Source organism: Impatiens glandulifera, chromosome 9, assembly GCF_907164915.1.
Source record: "Impatiens glandulifera chromosome 9, dImpGla2.1, whole genome shotgun sequence".
In the NCBI taxonomy this organism is placed as follows: domain Eukaryota; kingdom Viridiplantae; phylum Streptophyta; class Magnoliopsida; order Ericales; family Balsaminaceae; genus Impatiens; species Impatiens glandulifera.
The window spans coordinates 30,548,948-30,565,551 of record NC_061870.1 but is presented as its reverse complement, the minus strand read 5'-3'; the positions used below and the strand labels follow the sequence as shown (position 1 = coordinate 30,565,551).

At 33.0% G+C, this 16,604-nt stretch overlaps 2 protein-coding genes and 1 pseudogene across 2 annotated transcripts; all 3 read right to left on the bottom strand.

Annotated features, from left to right (window-relative positions):
- Positions 1 to 77: 77 nt before the first annotated feature.
- Positions 78 to 2,865, bottom strand: LOC124916205 (annotated as a pseudogene).
- A 1,829-nt stretch (positions 2,866 to 4,694) lies between these two features.
- Positions 4,695 to 8,950, bottom strand: LOC124914769 (receptor-like protein kinase FERONIA). Its single transcript, XM_047455377.1, has 2 exons — positions 5,458 to 8,950; positions 4,695 to 5,348 (listed from the first exon to the last, which is right to left on the bottom strand). The coding sequence occupies exons 1-2, from the start codon at positions 8,510 to 8,512 to the stop codon at positions 4,774 to 4,776; spliced, it is 3,630 nt and encodes a 1,209-aa protein (XP_047311333.1). The 5' UTR covers positions 8,513 to 8,950; the 3' UTR covers positions 4,695 to 4,773.
- Positions 8,951 to 11,078: 2,128 nt separating this feature from the next.
- On the bottom strand, positions 11,079 to 12,676 carry LOC124914952 (plasmodesmata-located protein 7). The gene is made up of 3 exons (XM_047455585.1): positions 11,867 to 12,676; positions 11,629 to 11,754; positions 11,079 to 11,462 (listed from the first exon to the last, which is right to left on the bottom strand). Exons 1-3 carry the CDS (start codon positions 12,603 to 12,605, stop codon positions 11,455 to 11,457), a joined length of 873 nt encoding a protein of 290 aa, XP_047311541.1. The 5' UTR covers positions 12,606 to 12,676; the 3' UTR covers positions 11,079 to 11,454.
- Positions 12,677 to 16,604: the final 3,928 nt, after the last annotated feature.

The window sequence follows — 16,604 nt, the reverse complement described above, 5'->3', positions numbered from 1 at the left end:
TATTTTTGTAATTTCCCTTTTATCTGTAGTAGTCCTTGAACTTATTTTTATTCTCAATTTGGCCATTATCTATTTGATCAGCTCATCACTAAGTTGTAATCGGGTAGATTCTTGGGCATGTATGTGTAAGAGTTCACTTTTCTACCTCTCATCTCTTCATCAGTTATCCGACAACATTTGAGTTGAAGGGCCTCTGATCTTAACTTAGCGTAAACAACTAGAGAATAAAATATGGTGTCAAGAATCATGTTCTTCTGCAACATTCTCTTCATCAGTATCAGACCCTCTTCATCCCTACCTTCTTCAATCATCCTGAATACCAAATTGGTGTTAACCACCGCAGAAGGTGGGCACCTTTTCCCCTGAATCCTGTCAATGATATCAAGTTGTTCTTGCAGTTTTCCTTCCTTGCACAGAGCACTGATCATCGTCCTGACTGTTACTTCATTCGGGTATGCCCTCTTCTGGATCATATGCTCGTAAATCCTCCAAACCAGATCAGTACGATCAGACTTTTGAACCACATGAATCAACATATTGTAGCTGATGATGCTAAGGGTGAACCCATGCTCATCTGAATACAGACTAGTATCAAAGGCAATGTCCATCATTCTCAATTTGGAATAACTTTGAACAAGAAAATCAAAGACCAGTGGAGAAGAATCGGTGATCCTGTAGCTATCAAGAAGTGTCCTAACCGCTTCTAGGTTGTTAGAATAAAGAAGAAAGAAATTGTATTTGAATGTTATATTGAATTACATAAGTTATGTCTATATATAGACATTATATTGAACTTATAAGGAAACTAATAATATAATATAATATAATATACTAATGATATTATTACAATTTATAATATTGTGATAATATTTTACATATATATTATCTTATATTCTAACATCCCTCCTCAAACTTAAGATGGAAAAACGCTTGAACGGCTTGAGGTTGAAGACGAGATGATGAAATATTGATGTTGTATTCTTCAAGCTTCAAAAAGTCGTGAGCTTCATCCAATTAAATGATGGCAGTGTGTTGACGGATAAACCAGCGAAGAGATAGAATCTCATGGGAATAGAATGCTGGAGTGAAACAACAACTGAATGAACTCCGAAGTTACTCGCGAGTCTCGAAATCCATCCAACGACGGGATGGCAGTGTGTTGCATTAAAGAAAACCAGCGAAAAATGAATGTAGAATCCCATGGGAATAAAATACTGGGGTGAAACAACACCTGTAAAACACATTCTAACGAGAGAATGACAATGTGTTGACTAAACCAGTAAAAATATGAGCATTAATACTAGGATAAAGCAACAACTGAAAGCAAAACCCAGAGAATATGATTCCGAAGATAATAAGAACATCAAGAGAAATATTTTAAAGAAAAAATATATATTATTAAAAAATATAATAATAATAATAATGATTAAAGCCCTCCATCAATGGCTAAGGTAACCATTGATTGAGGCAGCGGAAGACTAAATTTGTTCTCAAGGACAAAATGTTGGCTCTATACCATGTTAGAATAAAGAAGAAAGAAATTGTATTTAAATGTTATATTGAATTACATAAGTTATGTCTATTATATAGACATTATATTGAGCTTATAAAGAAACTAATAATATAATATACTAATGATATTATTACAATTTATAATATTGTGATAATATCTTACATATATATTATCTTATATTCTAACACAGGTCATTGTCGTTTGAGTTTTTCAACAGGACAGACTCAAGCAGGGCTCGAGCATCCCTCATGAGCTTTACTCTAACCAGAATAAGAATTGCAATGCATTAGTTAGAGGTATTGTGATTGAAATTCTTAAATATGGTGCACCAGTGGAAAAACCCTAAAGCGCGCTTGGCATCGACGGGTTGCTTGAATTGTAGCAGCACTTTGATATGTAAGAGCTTGTTAGGGTTTGGTTTCTAAACCTTGATAAGTCAACGGATTTTTTAAAAAATCGGAATGTCATGTAATTCCTTTTTAATAAGCTAGGAACTGCATAATCTAAACTACATATCGTAGAAGTATAATTCTAACTATATTATTGGTACCAGAGCAACTTTCTTAGCATTATGGTGTAAATGTGAATGGAAGGAGAATTGAATGAGATTCGATTTTTCAGTACATTATAAGAAGGGTAAGGAGAATTTGGTAGCATATGCACTATCGAGGTTTTGAGAAAAGGGATCTTACTCAGCATTATCAGAATTTTCATCAGTTTTAATGAAAAAATTGAGAAATCGTGTAATCAAAATTTGAATTTAAAAAATATCATTTTGATCTTGGGATAGATCTGTCAGGGGTAAAAGAGTTTTCCTTCATCAAAGGCCAGTTGCGTTAAGAAGGGCGTTTGGTGGTGGGTTGTGATCGAGATTTGAGAACTTATGTTATTTCAATAATGCATAATTCGGCAGTAGGAGGACATTTAGGAGTGATGATCACATATCAGAAACTGCATTAAACGTATTTTTGGAAAAATCAAACAAAAATGGAAGAATCAAGGGTATAAGGGTTGCAACCTTTGGCTATTCTTACATCCATTTGGAGTGATATTTCCATGGACTTCATGGAACTTGGAAGGTTTTCCTAAAGCCAATGGTTATTCTGTTATTTTTGTAAGTGGACAGACTCTCTAAGATGGCTCATTTTGTTGGGTTGAAATACTCATTTGCTGCTAGTGATATTGCTCAAGTATTCATGAATCATATATTTCGTTTACATGGAATGTCGCTAACCATTGTAAGTGACAGGGACAAAATCTTTGTGAGTACTTTTTGGAAAAACTGTGTAAATTGCAAGGTATTGAACAAACAATGTCATCAGCATATCACCCACAAACCAATGGGCAGACATAAGTGGTTAATCGAAGCCTGAAAACTTATTTGTGATGTATGGCAGATTAAAAACATAAGTCATGGGTAAAGTGGTTTCCTTTAACTGAATGGTGGTATAATACAAACTTCCACTCAACAGCTTTATCTTCACCATATGAAATCGTGTATGGTCAACCTTCGCAGGGGACTCAAGGATTGAGGCAGTGGACCGCAGTTTGTCGGCAAGAGAAGAGGCATTGAAACTTTTGAAGTTTCATTTGCAACGTGCTCAACATCGGATGAGCAGCAATCAGACAAGAGAAGGGTAGACTGTGTTTTACCAAGTGGAGGATTGAGTGTTTGTAAAATTACCACTAAAACATACAGTCTTCAATGAGAGGAAAGATGCATAAACTCAGCCCTAAGTTCTATGAACACTTTGAAAATAATGGAACGAGTGGAAAATGTGGTTTACAAGATTGATATCCCGTCTACAGTAAAAATGCACAATGTCATTCACGTGTCTCAACTCAAGAAAAAAAGGTGGGAAAGGGATTGAGTGTTTGTAAAATTACCACTGAAACATACAGTCTTCAATGAGAGGAAAGATGCATAAACTCAGCCCTAAGTTCTATGAACACTTTGAAAATAATGGAACGAGTGGAAAATGTGGTTTACAAGATTGATATCCCGTCTACAGTAAAAATGCACAATGTCATTCACGTGTCTCAACTCAAGAAAAAGGTGGGAAATACAATAGTCAATCTCCATATTCCTATCCTACAAGAGGACATCATTGTAGTACCAATGGAAAATCTTGATGAGGGGTGGTCTGGAAGGATGGAATTAGTATTGGACAATTTTTGATCAGGTGGAATGCTAGTTGAAAAGAAGAGTCGTGGTTGATGACAAAGTACACTCAGTTTGTGTTGACAGTGGGAGACACAACTTCTTTCAATCAGTTTGTTCGTGGGTGAACAAGTGTTAGTGTTGATGGGGAAGCTAATGATATGAGAGCTTGTTAGGGTTAGGTTTTCTAACCCTTAATAAGTCGACAGATTGTTAAAGAAGTCCGCATGTTTGATAATTCCTTTTTAATAAGTTATGCAAACAAAATGTTTTTTTAGATTTTAAATAAGCTTTGTAAACAGCATGTGACAGTTTTTTTTGTAACACTTGAGTAAACGACAGCAATTATAACAGCAATTATAACACTTTCTTTCTTATCGATTGCAGGTCCTTTAATCATTCATTCTCCCTCATCTACTATGCAGCTACTAAGGTACTGCCTAATCTAAACTACATATCGTAGAAGTATAATTCTCACTGTATCATACTCAAGAAATTCTTACGTATGGCGCACCAGTGGAAGAACCCTAAAGCGCGCTTGGCATCGACGGGTTGCTTGAATTGTAGCAGTACTTGTCAGACTACCGAATTGCTCAGCTCGCAGTTAACGAGCTTGAGACTGAGAACGTCCAGCTTTGGCCTTTTCTCATAGAGTCCATGGCCACGGAGGCAATGTCTTCACTCTGGATTTGTTCTGGGAGGAAGGCGTATTGGTGAAATTTGAGAGCAATATGCGGTAGGAAGATCAATGATTGGCCAGTCGAGGATGAATGAATTCGAAGCCATGTTCTGATCATTGAAATATAATTTTTTTTACTGTAAAAATAGCTTCAGATCAGAAATGATATAATCTTCTCTGACCTAACTAAACATACTCCAAGGAGGTGGAAGCCGAGTATATGTATGCCACAAACTATTTTTTTCCCTAAATCTCCTTTACAAATTATATATTTGGTAAACTTAATATTTTATAAATGTTTGAAGGAAAGAAAATTTTTACTGCTGTTTAACTAAATGCAGTCAATAATGTTTGTCCGTTGCTTAAATAGTGATTCAAATGAACAAACAAAATGGAAACTTGCCAACAGTTATTGAATTTTCATTCCTGGCTAAGAAGATAAAGCTTTGCAATTTTGCTGGCAACAGTTGCCATTAGAGGGCGATTGTCAGGATTTGGGTCTGCACAGTCCAAGGCAAGCAAAATGAGCTGTGACCCGTAGTCGTAAATGTTACTGTTAAGCAGCTCGATGTCAATGACATCTATTATCCTCTCCTTCTCCATCTTCAAACCGGAGGCCTGTACCCATCTAGGGAGGTCCACACCCTCATTATCTTTCACAAGGCTTTGGAAGGGTGGCTTACCAGTCAATAACTCAAGCAGCAGTATGCCATAACTATACACATCTGCCATCTGGGAGTATTTAAGGTTCTCTGGGGCAGTGTAACCAGTAGCACGGCCATAGATGGTGTTAAGCCCGACAACTAAAGTCCAGGTGCAGACATCTGAAATACGGGGCTCAAATGATTTTGTTAGGAGAATGTTCAACGACTTTATATTACCATGGCAAGTGGTTGGGCCCTGTTCATGGATGTATGCAATTCCTTGTGCCACTCCTTGGGCTATGCCTATTCTTGTTTTCCAATCCAGCGCGGTCTTACTACTACCATGCTTTCCTGTCAACATCGGCATTTTTTCCAGGGAATTAAAGTAAAAAAAGCTAATGAAAATTATACTATGGAAGAAACTTGTTTATAAAAAGGAAATTTAAGATTAAATGCTCACCGTGTAAATGCCTGGATAGGCTTCCAGTTGAAAAGTAATCATAGACTAGAAGCTTCTCATCCCTGCTGTAGTAATAAGCCTTTAGGTTCACCAGATTCTCATGATCCATCAAACCGATTGCCTCCAAATTCTGCCCAAAATCTTCCTTTGACAGTACCACATCCTTTAATCGCTTCGCTGTGACCACCAGCCCCAACTCCATAATAGCCTTGTATGTTGTCCCAAATGTTCCTTTACCCAAAACCTCTACAGAAGCCCTCAACAAATCCTCCAAATCAAAAATATCTCTGGGGTTTGGCATCCTCACAAAAACCAAGCTATTCCTCGTGGTAGAATGTGCAGATGGAGGATTGTTGTACATACTCATCGAATCACTGGTAGCTGAAGCAACCAGATCGTCAAATTCAAAGTTTGTTTTTTCTCCTGCTGGCTTTGCCGGAAAACTTGAACCCCAAAATGCAAATGTCTTGAACACTTTGCCAATTTTGAACTTTTTCTTTGGTAATTTCAATGTATTTGAAGGGGAACTGAAGATATATTGTGAGGGAGTACTAGTTAATTCGATTTCATCATTTGTCATACTAGCTTCATTCACCATTTGATTCATTGACACCAATGCAAGTTCAAGTTCTTGCAACACACCTGCCATTGAAGGACGTTCAGTTGAATCATTCATTAAGCAAAGGTTTGCGACTTGTGTAAATATCTTCAAGCAGGTTGCTGGCATTTGTCCCTTCAATATGGGTTCGATAATTTCATCAACCTTTCCTTCATTGAAACAGTGTTGAGACCATTTAGCCAAACTGCGCTCTGACCCCTCCTTAGCATTTGTGTCTATTGCGGGTCTCCCACACAAGACTTCCCATAAGACTACACCAAATGCATACACATCAGATTTCTTGGTTAGCTGGTGTGTTGAGGAATACTCGGGGTCTAGATAACCAAAAGTTCCTTTGACAGACGTACTAATGTGTGTGAGAGAATGGTTAGGCGGAACTATTTTGGACAAACCAAAATCTGCAATCTTTGCTTCCAAATTCTGGTTTAATAATATATTAGTGCTCTTAACATCGCGATGAATAATTCCCCGCTCGAAATGAATCAGAGCATTTGAATCATGATCATTACAATTATGAAGGTATTCTAGACCTCGAGCAGCATCAATGCATATTTTGAGCCTCTGCTCCCACAACAAAGGGGATGCACTGGCAATGTCTTGTTGATTGTTCTTATAGAGATGATCGGCAAGTGTTCCATATTCCATATACTCGTATACTAGGATCATTTCTAATCCTTCATTGCAATATCCAATCAGAGTAACAAGATTGTTGTTTCTAAGCTCAGATAGCATCTTAATCTCAGTCCAAAACTCTGTAGCCCCTTGCTTAGACTTGGAATGCAATCGTTTCATGGCAACTACTTTAGTCCCACTGTCAATACACCCTTTATAAACCTTTCCAAACCCTCCTTGTCCAATCGCCCTATGGAAATTATTTGTAACAAACTTGACTTCAGCTAATGAAAAAATTCGACATGATCCCTCATATTGCTTTGGAAAGTCTTCTCTCCGAGTTCGCAAAACGTAAAAAATTACACTCAAAGTTGTTAATACTAAGACAATAAATGTTGCAATAACATTACCACCGGCTGATATGTACAAAGACTTGTGTACTTTTGAAGGTTTAGCAGTTGGAGCGAGGGATGAAGATACCAATGGATTAGTCGATGCTAGGTTATTATCATGGTTGCTTAGCTTGAAAATCTCCAGACCTTTCAAAATAACATCTGTTTCTTCAAGGTTCGACTCGTCATCGTGATTGGAATCAATAGGACATAGAGATATGAGGATGTTGCGTTTACCATCCATTCTATCTCCTTCGACCACATAAATGTAGTCCTTGTAAGTTGCAACCCCAATTTCTCCAGTCCATTTGATTATGTCTCCATGAGGTTCAACCATATGGTTATCAACATAGATGCGGAACACCCTCTGTCCACACTCTTTTATCTCGTAATCAAGCTCACAGAAATGGAACCTAATTATGTATCGAAATCCCTGATCAACTGGTATCTTCCACGTAAAATTAATGACTTCTTCGGCATTCTTGTTTGGATCCACAAACCATGATGTTTGATAAACATTTTGAGGTGCCACGAAGTTGGGCATCTTTCCATATTTTATTTGCATTGATGTTGTAAGAGGTAAAACTCCTGAATGAAGGAAGAATCTAGTATCCTCAAACCACTCACGGGACATACCTGTATCCTCTGAAGATGAAATGAAACTTCCACCAATATTCAACCGATGTACTGTCTCCAATGCAGTGCTCCCCGAAAGGGAAGTGAAGTCCATTTTTTGGTCCCACTCAATGTTTTCCTTCATGGAATAGTATAGTCCATTCGACATAGAAACTACCTCAATTCCATTGACAAATGCATACACTTTATCAGAAGGTGTAGTTCTTGAAGGAGAGAATGTTATGCTCAATGGTTGATTCGCTTCAACATTGAGACAAAACTCTTTAGAGACAGTTGTCAGGCCCAAATCATCAGCAGTTAGTGAAACGCTAAAGTTGTGGAGTAGAGTATAACGATTTGCTTTTACTGTAAAGAAAGCATTGGACCTGTGAAAAGCACGATATGAAGACGGATTGAAATGGAGGCGGACAAACTTTGGGCCTGGGCTGATTGGGAAGACATAAGTAAACTGAGTTTGTGAAATTCTGGCATGGGTATAGGGGATAGTAGCATGAGAAGGAGATGATTGTTCAACTGGTGCTGAGCTTATGGATTTACTATTTGGTTCTCCTGAAACAAAGTACTTGGAGCCACTATCTCCAATCCACTTTCTCCCATTAGGAGCCGTTTTGTTGCCAGAGAAACCACAGTTGATTGCAATGTTGTCTGGCGGGTGAAACGGAAGAAGTGATGCACCCACCAAGGAGATGTAGAAGAAGAATATTGGGGGTTGAAGAAGATTCATTCTTTTGGGTTGAAGAGCTGGGAGTAAGAAGCTGGAGGAGAAGAGGGATATGTGCCTATTTGAAATCAACATCTGACAGATAAAGAGCAGGCTAAAACTGCCTTAATTCAGAAATACACGGTTTTGAAATGTTTTCGCAGACCCTTGACTAAGAAATTCATAATCTAGTGAAGTCAACGAAGAATATTTGTTTATGTAGAATTCATAAGTTTGAGAAATCGAAGCATAACAGTGCTCTAGAATCAGTTTCAAGTAGTAAGTATTCAAGTCTGAAAATGGAAGTCTAAACGCTGACCTGTTGTTCTATGGCGCCGACGGTGAAGGTTGGAGTAATTTCGTCGATCCTTAAAGCCCTAGAGGAATGTACAGAGAGCATCTTAGAATCGATTAACAACAGAACACAAGCAAATCTCCGTTTGATTGTTGTCACTATCATATCACTCTTTCCCTTCAAAATCGCTGGAAGAAAGACTTCGCGCGCAAGAAGAAGACTTCGGTCTGGTCTGGTCTGGTTGGCAGTATGGTTAGAGTAACTGAAAGACTAATATTTTAGTTTTATTATTAATCTTTTTTATAACTAAGTCATTTTAATTTAGTACAAAAAATCAAGATGGGAAATAATATATATTCAACAAATTAAACTCATAAGCTAAATATTTATAACAATATGTATAAATGATATAACAGTAATGGTGACTTAAATAATGAACAAAAATTATGTTTTTTTTAATTATAATTAAATATATTTGATAAAAATAAATAATGAAAAAAAAAATATTATGTAGCATGATTTAATATTTATTAAAAAAAATCTTATTCATTTTTGTATTAAATTTATCTATTTTAATCATATATTTTTGTTTTAATTTTTTTTATATATTTTTTTCTTTTATGTGTGACGCTACTTAGTAAATATATAAGTTATGTAGTATTGGTAGAAATAGGGATTCAACTAACCAAGAAATTGAAAACGAAAACAATGTCACGAATCTTACGTGTTAGTTATTAGGTAGGAAAATAAAATAAAATAAAAAATTTTATTAAAATGTCCCATCATTTTTTTAATTTATTATTATTTTTATTTTTTAAACATGATTTTTATTTTTCACTATTTCAAGTCATTTCCTAATTTTTTTAAGCTGTTTATAACATAATCAAATAATAATATTAGAAATAGTCAAAATATGACTAAAGCAATCCAATGGAATATACAGCAAAATCCACTAAATAATTATTAGTATCATTTATGGTCCTGATTTCTTTATAACTTCATTTCACAATTTTTAGACAGTTTATAACATAACCAAATAATAATATTAGAAATGGTCAAAATATGACTAAAGCAATCAAATAGAATATACAGCAAATATGATCCACTAAATAATTATTAGTATCATTTTAATCTCCAAACAAAATAATGAGCTAAGAGATATATAAAATAGGCACCACACCACAAAAACAAAATACAAAACTAACCCAGAATAAACTTTATTTTTTATGAATAAAAAATGATTTTTCGTGTTTATTTGCTTGGGCTTACTCTTGGAAATTAAATTATATATTGAGTTACATATTTTATATTTCTGAAATTATTAATTTGTGCGTCCAACTACTTTTCTCATTTCTTAAAAAACAAATATAAATGTTTTGATCAATTTATAAGTAGGCTTTTGAGAATTCAAGTCTCATTTTTTCTATATAACTTTGGATAAAAGTTCCACTTTAAGACATAGTTCAATTAGTTGATTTTTTTGTAAGTGCTTTTTTTTTATTAGACCACCTGCCATGAAAATAGCAAGAAACTTATGCCAACTTAATTAGTCACTTTGAAAAGCACAACTAAATTTAAAAAAGAAAAGAAAAAAAAAGTACAACATTAAAATCTTAAGTCAATTCTACTAAAATATGATTTTCTCAGACATCACACCTTAATTAAAGTTTTTTTTAATTTCTTTCAAGTTTGAATTTATTATGTTTCGTCTCTTATTTTTTGACCTTCCTTTTCATTAGTATAGTTTATTGATAAAAATGTAATTTTTTAAGCTCAACATTTTATCATTGTGACAATTGGTTGATTAAATATTTTCAAACAAATAATGAAATTTGTCCCTTTAATTTGGATTCGATTATAATTGGTTCAATAATTATTTTTTTATCTTAATAGAAATAAATTATAAATCAATGTGAATTTTGAAAAAAAAAATCTATTAGTTGAATTTATTTGTTTGTAATAGTGTTCCAAAATCATATAATAATATGATGTGATGACCAATTAATTTTAATTGAGTTCATGATACAACATACTATTACAATTTTCTAAAAAGGTATATATATATATATATATATATATATATATATATATATATATATATATATATATATATATATATATATATATATATATATATATATATATATATATATATATATATATTCTTTTTTTTTTTCAAAAACAAGTAATTAATGTTTAATTTATTAAAGTAATATCGAAATTAATTAGTGACACGTCCACAATTACACAAATTAAAAAATAACATAGAAAGTAACAATTAGTGAAGATGGCAAACATCTTAAAGTTAAAAAGGAATATCCATGACCCACAAATAAATAAAGAAGAAAAAGGAAACAAAAAGAGATGGAAAAAATAACATTTTTTTTCACATTAGACAGCACAACTTTAATTGTCTAGTGGGAAAGACAGTGGAATCTCTTATAATTGGCCTTCTTTTCCTTGCTTTTCACCTCTCTTTTACAATTAAAGATAGCTCCTTTTTTCCTTTCAATGGTGCAAACCCTAAAAACCCATCTTACCATGCATCGATCAATCGATCTTTTGAATAATTTAAATATAATAAGAGACTATCAAATAAAGTAGATCGATGGTACAAAGATACTAAAGAAGTGGATATATAGATCCAAAAGATAATTTGACATCCTTAGCATGATATAAATAAAACATGGGAGAAAAGTTAGCTAGCCCTAACCATCTTTCCATCGTGCATGTTGGCTTTCTTTCACTTGCCTGCAAAAAGAAGATTAGGTTAAAATATATATATAGTAAATCACTCACCCTTTATAGAAGATAAAATTAATGTTATTATTTAAAATTAAAGTTTCTTAATAATATAACCAAATGAATATTCATATATATATATATATATATGAATCAACTTTAAAAAGTATATTACCATGTCCACCACCACAAATGTTTCTCATGAATGTCAAGAAGATGATGAGTAGAGCTATCCCAGCTAAGAGCCCGATTATTATAGCGAATGTCTTCGTACCTCCTCCGTCGTGAGAATTAGAACCAGCTGCAAAATTCGATCAAATCCAAAATAAAATCTAATATTAAAATTTGTATTTCACTCGTTAAATGACACATCATTCCGTTACAAATTAAAAAAATATATATTGTACTTATACCATTTGCTTTTGCATAACCCTCGTGAGCCCCTTTGGTGGAGTACCTAACGTAACACTTTCCCAAGAACATATCCCCATAAACCGCCGTGCCACAGTCGGTCTTCAAGCGTCGTGTTGCCTCGGCCAAGCAATCTTGACACTGACCCATACTCAAATCCCCAACACACTGCCCTAAACCCTGGACATTCCCTGAACCACCGGCTCTATACATCCCACTGCCGGCTCCTCCATTAGCCATGCCTGCTAGAACCGCATCCCTCTGTCCCATTGCATCCGTATCGTACCCAGTTGACGGCCCGCACTTCTTCAGCACCACCGACTTGTCCTCATCTCCAAGGAACGTTGAATTATCGTACTTCACGTAGCAACCTTGGAACTGGAGGGCTCCGCCACATGTGGTGGGGCAGAGGCGTGTGACCTGAGTGACGGCTCGGGCGACGCAGGTGGCGCAGTCGGGCATGGCGAGGTCTCCGCGGCACTGATAGAGTCCATAAACAACATCACTCTGGGTCGGACCCATGACGGTGAACTTGTTGTAGGACGAGTATGTAGCCGAGTTAACTAGAGAAGTTAGAAGCGAGTTAAGGTTGGACTCGTAGTAGGATGAGGTTGGGGCGTACTTAAGCTGAGAACAGCCACCGTAAAGGTAAGCTTCCATGGGTGAGGAAGAACTTCTAGAAGGAATCACCATAGAAAGAACTGAAATCATCATCAGAAATGATAAGATCATGATATTCATGATAGTGAAGCAACTAGTGAGATAGATAGATAGATAGAAAGAAATGGGGCTCAGCAAGCGGATCAAGGGAAGATGAAACATGGGTTTTATACTAAATAATCATTCACTTTTTTATATTATAAATATTTTCATTTCAATCAATAATTAATAGCTAGCTAAGTAACAACTGTGAATTGTGAAGGCCATGCAAATGTTGACAAGAAATTTACAAGGCCACCAGCTAGGCAGTTGACGTGTAATCGTTAAAGTAGACCTAGACCGACCAATCGATGCACGATTCACTTTTAAAAGCTTCCCTTTGCTAATTAAAGCAACTAAGTTTTTAAAATTAATCCTACCCATTTCTTAATTACTTACAAATTATATTACCTTACTAAATTACTACATATGGGTTGTATTTTACCAATACTCTATTAGCCTTAAAGTACCTTTTTTAATCAAGTGTTGTAGCTAATTTTGTAGAATTCGATTGTTCTTTAAAAAAAAAATAGCACAACACAAATTAGTCATGTCATTCCACTTTAATATATGAGAATAGTAATATAATAATTTAACTCTTTAGTTCATCTTGATCTTGTACCACTAGTAAAATACTTGATCTTGTACCACTAGTAAAATACTTAGCATTTAGTATTAAAATATAATTAATAAATAGATTTTATGGATAGTACATCTCATGTTTGTTGAGGTTATAGAGATGATAATAATATGTGGTTCCAAAAAGTAAAATAATGACATTAGTGGTAAATTATTAATAAGGAAACATTAATAAAGGTGGAAGCTTAATTAATTATAATGGCTAGCTAGCTTGAAAGATGAAATATTTAAGGGGGGGCCTTGTAATAAAATAGAGGGCTGCCAATAGTAAAAGGGGACAATGATTGGATTCCTCCTCCCCTAAGGTCCTAATAATGTCCATTTTTTCTTTTTCTTTTTCCTAACAATTCCAAACTTCTAAACTTAGATGTTAAGGAAAAGCAATAATAAATTGACAATACATTATGAGTGCATAGTGTCTATATCTTATTCAAATTGTTTTTTTAATTTAATTATTACTTGTTTATTTTTTTGAAAAGGATGGAACCATTATTAGTTTATTGGATCTCAAGTTCTCAACCCATTAGTAAAAACTCAGCTAGTAGCCCATCTTGCAGTCCTTGGCCATTAATTTGTTCAATGAAATATAACTTCTATTTGAAAAAAAAATGTTGAATTATAATCAATAATTGAATAACTGATTGCTAGTTGCCCACTAGGAAGTCTTGGTTAATGATAATAAAATGGACCAGACTCAATAAAAACTTAAACCTATAACATGGTTTTTCTTCACTAGTAAATTAAAAGAGGTACCCACAGAAAAATATAATTGTTGCCAAATTGACAGGTTTTGACTTTTGGGGGCAATACAATTAGGGTAAGTTTGATAATCATGGAATGGAATTAAAATAATTCCAATTCCTAAATTTAGTAGAGCCTGAGTAATTATTTTAATGAAATTCAAACTAGTGATTTTTTATAATTTTAATTTGATTATTTTTAGTTCAAAATTGTAATTTTAAATTTTTTTCTTCTATATTTTCTAAAAAATATATATTATTATCTTATCATTTACAACACGTTCAAATGTTAAACCGATAATTGTTTTTTTTTAATTTAGGAAGTTAAAATGTCGAATCGAAATATTTTTTTATTTTAGTAACTTAACATTTTGAACTATCTAATATTTTTTTTTTAATTTAAGAAGTTAAATATTGAACCAATATTTTTTTTTTTTTAATTTAGAAAGTTAACATACCGAATTAATATTTTGTTTTAATTTATTAAATTAACATGTCGAACTGATATGTTTTTCTTTATGAAAATCGACGTCTAAACAAAAACTTTTGATACTTGAGTTATCCTAATTGGTTGTGTCAAACAAATATTTTAATAATATAATATATATTCAAATTGTTTTTATTATATAAGAATTAGAATAATTACAATTTTATAACTTTTCTAAACATAATAATTGAATCATAATTCGATGTCAATTCTCGTGAACTCATCCAAACAAGTGATTTTTTTCACAATTATATTGAGTTTTAACCACAGGAAATATGTTATGTGGTTAATAGTCTAATGACACGATGTTTTTCAATAAATCGACTTTTAACAACATAATTAATGGTTTTCCATCATGTTGATGCTAGTTTAATCGATGAGATGTTTTTCCTTAATGAATTGAAGCAGTACAGAACCCATTTCTATTTTTTTTAAGTGTATTGGATCTAGATTTACATTAGGTCAGCTTTTAATGTAGGCCAAAATTTACTAGAAATGGGGCAATGGGTTCGCAAACAAACACAGTTATAATTTATACTTAATTAAAGAAGAAGAAAACAAAGTGCAATAATATATATAAAATGCTTGTTCTATTGGGAATAGCTTTCTATATACTATTGATTGATTGATTCAATTGCTTAAATTACCAACTATTCTTTAATTATTATACACACAAAATCCTTAATTTAGGTTTTTTTCTTTAACTTTCAATTATAAATATATCCTTGATTCTTACATCTTTATCTTCCTGAATTTCCTGATGATGTGGTGTTGGCAGTTGGCACCCATATATAGAATGAATTATGCATGCCAATATAAATAATTGTCGTCAACCTTAGCTATGTTTAGTTTGTCACAAAATTAATTAATTAATTAATGTATAAGAGACTTGTCTAGCTATGTTCCAAAACAAATAATAATTGAAGAGATTTAATACATGCATGGAAAGAAATAATATATAATGGATATAATCATTTAAAAAGAGTTAGGCCTACCAAATAAATTAAATTTCTGAATGCAACCTCTTTGTTGTGTTCGATCTACTACAATATACAATGAATGAATTGAAATAAAAGCTAATATAATATATATATGTGTGTTTAATTAAGCAGTCAATGGTCAATAGTGCCCAACTGTGTGTAAATACCTAAGTTATATATATATATATATCTTTCTGACCAGTCAAAAGGTTATCAACAACTATATAATTTGTATATTCATAATAATTTGTTGAATTTTGTTGCATGCTTGAAACAAATATCAATTAGCCCCTTAAACTTATAATAAAACAAGTAATATGTATCTAAAATTCTTTAAAATAGAATTCAAGTCCCGAGCTAGATAGATAGATTGAGAATTATTGAATGTTGTTGTTGGTAATTGAAGGGACTATATTTGTGGAAGAGTCATACTTTTCAGTTGGATTTTAGTTATTTAAATACTTGATTATTTAAATAATTGATGATGATTTTGAGATAAGTATATTTTTAATAAATAAAAATTAAAGGGTATTAATATATAATGATAAATAAAAATTAATAATTTAAAATATATTATATTTTAATATTTTGAATAATAAATTGAATAATGTGGTGGAATAGAGGGGGAGTGATACAATAATTTTATGATATAAGTTATTTAAATAATTCAGACTAAGTAAATTAATTGGGAGTACTTTCTTTTTTTTTTTGTTGGACTTCAGCAAATGATATTGAAACATTTGTGTTGCATTAAGAAAAATTAAGATGGTGCTAAAGATTGGTGCATTGAGTTCATTTGGAAACTTTTAGTAAATTTTTTTAATGTGCTCTTAAATACAAATCAAGATGGGATATATATTTATTTAACTCTCTCTTCTAATCTAGCTAGCAGTAACAAGAGGTGGATATTCCATAAGTCTCTTTAAAAGTCCTGAGTTCGAGTCCGATAGGCGACAAGTTCTGCGCCTAGTTAAATGGTTAAATGTGTTTGCGGGCTATATGCTTAACCGCGGAGATTAGTCGCACTATAAAGGAGCAGCGAAACTCAGCGTTCTAAAAAAAATGGGATATCTATATATTAAAAAAAAGTGTTTCCAAATATGTTATCCTTTAAAGTAAATGGTTACTTAATTTGAAGTAAACAAATAAAATAAAATAAAATATATATATAAAAAAATTTAATACCTAATAATTT